At 34.1% G+C, this 3,912-nt stretch overlaps 1 protein-coding gene across 1 annotated transcript; it reads left to right on the top strand.

Moving 5' to 3' along the window:
- The first annotated feature begins 1,321 nt into the window (after positions 1–1,321).
- On the top strand, positions 1,322–3,066 carry LOC105123178 (putative F-box/FBD/LRR-repeat protein At4g03220). Its single transcript, XM_011022687.1, has 3 exons — positions 1,322–2,359; positions 2,476–2,658; positions 2,752–3,066. Exons 1-3 carry the CDS (start codon positions 1,322–1,324, stop codon positions 3,064–3,066), a joined length of 1,536 nt encoding a protein of 511 aa, XP_011020989.1.
- Positions 3,067–3,912: the final 846 nt, after the last annotated feature.

Raw genomic sequence — 3,912 nt, 5'->3', positions numbered from 1 at the left:
AAGTTTAAGCTATTAGGTGAGGTTCCAAGATATAATTTATATTATTCTTTAACACACCCTCTCAAGTGAAAGTCCTTTAGACTTGAAACTTGCACAGATCCATTTTTATCAAATAAATGAGGATGGTGAGATTCAAACTCGTAACTGCTTGGTCATCAAGGCTCTGATACCATGTCAAAGAACTATCTCACCTAAAAGCTTAAACTATTAGGTGAGGTTCCAAGATATGATTTATATTATTCTCTAATAATAACACGTGGCAGAACATCTTTTCTATGCTGTAACTTGCAACCACAACAATTATGCTCATATGATGTTAAAAGTAATTTTTTTAAAAACACGAGTCAACTGTGTTTTTAAAAATATCAATTTAATTTTTTTAATTAAAATTTTATATATTTTAAATTGTTTTGATGTATTGATTTTAAAAATAATTTTTTAAAAATAAAAAAATTTTATTTTAATACATTTTGAAATAACAATTATTTTAAAAAGTAACCACAACTACTCCCAAATAAATATTTCAAAATGATCTTATATTCAAGAAGGAGTTATTTGATTTTTGGGTAAAAAAAATTGATCCATTAAATCTTTCTATCTTATAAAAATAATTACAAATGTAATGGGCTCCTGTGTAAAGAATGCATCTTGGGTAATTAGAGAATCAAGAAACTGCAATGTATCATGTTCAGAAATAGGAAAGATGAAGTTCTATTGGAGAGTTATTTGAAAGTGTGATATGTATGTTTTAAAATATTTTCATTTTGCAAAATATATTAAAATGACATATATATATATATATTATTTTTTAAAATTTATTTATGATATTATTGTTTTAAAACATTTCAAAAACAAAAATTAATTTAAAATAAAAAAAGTTTAAAATTTAAAAATTTAATATTTTGATCGCTAAACACAGTAAAAAATAAATAAATTCTATCTTATATTATAATTAAGGCCTGTTGGGCCTCACGAAAAACAAAAAATAATCCATGGAGTCAGCTAACAAGAAAGATGGGAGATCCCGAAAGCGAGAGACTTCCACACTTGCTTGGAGATGTCAAACCTAGACGCAAGCCTTGCCAAGAAATCTGCTAAAAATATCCTAACTTCACTCTTTTGAAACTTTCAAACTCAAACGTGAATTATTCAAAAAATAATAGTAAAAAAAGAAATTAAAAGTTGAAGGGAAGTGCAAACAAACTCAAGCACTCTTTCATCATCTTACTTCACACTTTCGAAACTTTCAAACCCTAATCTAAATTGATAGCAGCTTACAATACAGAAAGATATATTCAACACAACTATCACCATCATGGTAATGGAAACAAGATCCACCAAGAGAAAAAAGTTGTGGTTTGCATCAAATAATGAAGGTGATAATGACATTGACAGGATCAGCGATCTCCCTGATGCTATCCTCCATCACGTTCTCTTGCTTCTTCCCCTTAAATCCATTGCTCAAACCAGTGTCTTATCTCAAAGATGGAGATCTCTCTGGTCCTCATTTCCTGACCTTGATTTCACCACAATGAACCCTAGTAAGGCCATTTGTTTTACACCAAAGCTTAAATCAAAAAGATGGTGGTCTTCGATGGACTTCATCGCCAATGTCCTAGCTCTCCGTGACAAGCATTCTGATCTAAGAGCCCTTCGCTTTCGTGCACATTTGAGTTTCTCCCATCTAAATGGTTTGATTCGAAGAGCAATTAGGTGTAATGTGCAAGAACTTGATGTGGAAGTCGCCACCGGTGATTACTTCAATTTCCCTCGAGGAGTCATAACGAGTGAATCTTTGCGGGTTCTCAAACTGAGATCTCGGTATCCCGGTTTTAGATTGCTTCCATCTTCGGTAATGACTCTTGGGTTTCCATCACTCCACACATTGTCACTATCACTTGTCATTTTATATGAACAATCCTCCCTCTTGGACTTGTTTACGGAATCGTCATTTCCTTGTCTAAAGAATCTTAATCTCGATGCTTGTTTTGGGATGAAACATCTCAAGGTTTGTTGTCGAGCCCTTGAAGATTTAACAATAGAGAATTGTTTTCAGCTACATAGTTTGGACATTTGTTCTGCAAAATTGGAAAATTTAAGAGTTGCAAGCTGTTTTGATGCATACAGTGATAAGACATGGTTTAAAGTTAATGCACCAAGGCTTAGGAGCATTTCGTGGGAATATAATTCTATTACTGCTAGCAGTTCTCTAGTGAACTTGACCTCTCTGCATGAGGCCTCTGTTGGTTTCTCTCTACTTCATGAAAATTTGAGCGTGGAAAAGCTTCAGAGTGTGTGCAATTTTTTATCTGGACTCTCTCATGTCCATAGTTTAACTCTTGATAGCCAATGTGTTGAGGTAAAAGCCTTTCTTCCTGCCTGAAATAGTGCTCAATTATCACAATCTTTTTTTTTTCCGGCATAATAGTTTTATGTTATCCAGTGCATGAGAATGGACTCTCACTATTTTGGCAGATTCTATCAAACAAGAACGATATTATAAACCTTCTCCATCCATTTAACAACCTTAAGGTTCTGGAGTTGCATACCGGTTTCGAGAAAAATAATGTACCAGGATTAGCATTCCTATTCAGGAGCTCTCCCACGTTGCACACACTCATCCTCAAGATCATCAATGACTTCACGACTGAAAGAAGAGTGAGTACAATAAATGTAATTCCTTTTGATTTACGGCCTTATATATATATGCACACTTAGCCTTAGTTTTGTTTCATATTTTTGTTCTTTCAGCAATGGAATAGGGACTTGTGGGACTTGTCTACTTCTGCAGAGGAGCAATATTGGGAATCTCAACTCCAAGCTTTAAGGCCTTTCCTAGACCACCTCAAGGTTGTAAAGATACATGGATTCTTAGAGTGTGAAAACGAAGTTAGCCTAGCAAAGTTTTTGCTCAAGCATGGGAAGGACTTGCAAGAAATGACACTTTGCACAGCAAAATGTTGCAACTTTAAGGATTCTCTTCGGCGACAAAAAGTTCGGTCACAAATAATGGGATTCTCTTGGGCTTCATCTAATGCTAAAATTGTATTCTTACTGTCCTCTTAATAGAGTATAATTATTTTTTCCTGTTAATTGTACTCTTCTAAAATGTGCTGTGCAATGAATATTTTTTGCTATCCCTTTCTGTACTTGTGTAAAACTTTTGTTATAATAACTTAATTCTCACATTCTAAAATCCAAGAATCTTTTCTACCTTGAGGTTGTTTAGGAAAGGCTTCAAAATATTGCTCTTCTGCAAAGGTATCTCCGGACAAGTCCTTTTCGAAAACTGAATGGGGACTTCGGGGACATGTCTACCTCCTCGGAAGAGCAATACTAGGTGTTCAAATTCACCTCCGCGGAAGAGCAATACTAGGTGTTCAAATTCGGAGTTTGAAGTCTTTCTTAAACAACCCGAGGTAGTGAAAATTCATGGATGTTTAGAATGTTAGATGATGTTATTCGGGCAGAGTATTTTCCCAAGCAAGGAAAGGACTCTCAAGAATGACTAGAATTTTCTAGTGTATAGGCTAAATTTCCAGCAAGTTCTATGGCTGAAAAGCTTTTATAGATTGTTCCATTTGGGTTGGTTAAGAAGGCTATAAATAGCCATGCAATCATCATATGTAAAGCAAGCCAAAAACTATGCTAAGCTTACAGCCTTTGTACTAAAACTCTACTCCTTGATTATATCTTCTATCAACAGAGTTTTTGTTTTGTGTATCCCACATCCTTCAACCATTTCCAAACTATAAACTAGTCCTTCTTTTACTAAACTACTACAACTAAAAACCTTAACTATCAAACTATTTTCATTTCAATTTCTAATCACTAAAACCTCTAAACTACCATCATTTTCTAAAAGAGGTATTAGAGCCCCAATTAATCGTAAGTGGGCACTAAGGTCTTTAT

This window comes from Populus euphratica, unplaced genomic scaffold, assembly GCF_000495115.2.
Source record: "Populus euphratica unplaced genomic scaffold, PopEup_1.0 scaffold10.1, whole genome shotgun sequence".
Taxonomy (NCBI): domain Eukaryota; kingdom Viridiplantae; phylum Streptophyta; class Magnoliopsida; order Malpighiales; family Salicaceae; genus Populus; species Populus euphratica.
The sequence above is the reverse complement of the archived record's forward strand: the minus strand, read 5'-3'. Positions and strand labels throughout refer to the sequence as shown.

Excerpts from the sequence above, each read along its gene's own strand:
- LOC105123178 (XM_011022687.1), top strand. The coding sequence starts at position 1,322 with ATGGAAACAAGATCCACCAAGAGAAAAAAGTTGTGGTTTGCATCAAAT. Across the intron at positions 2,360-2,475 it reads TTGATAGCCAATGTGTTGAG|ATTCTATCAAACAAGAACGA; the intron begins GTAAAAGCCTTT and ends CTATTTTGGCAG. Across the intron at positions 2,659-2,751 it reads ACTTCACGACTGAAAGAAGA|CAATGGAATAGGGACTTGTG; the intron begins GTGAGTACAATA and ends TTGTTCTTTCAG.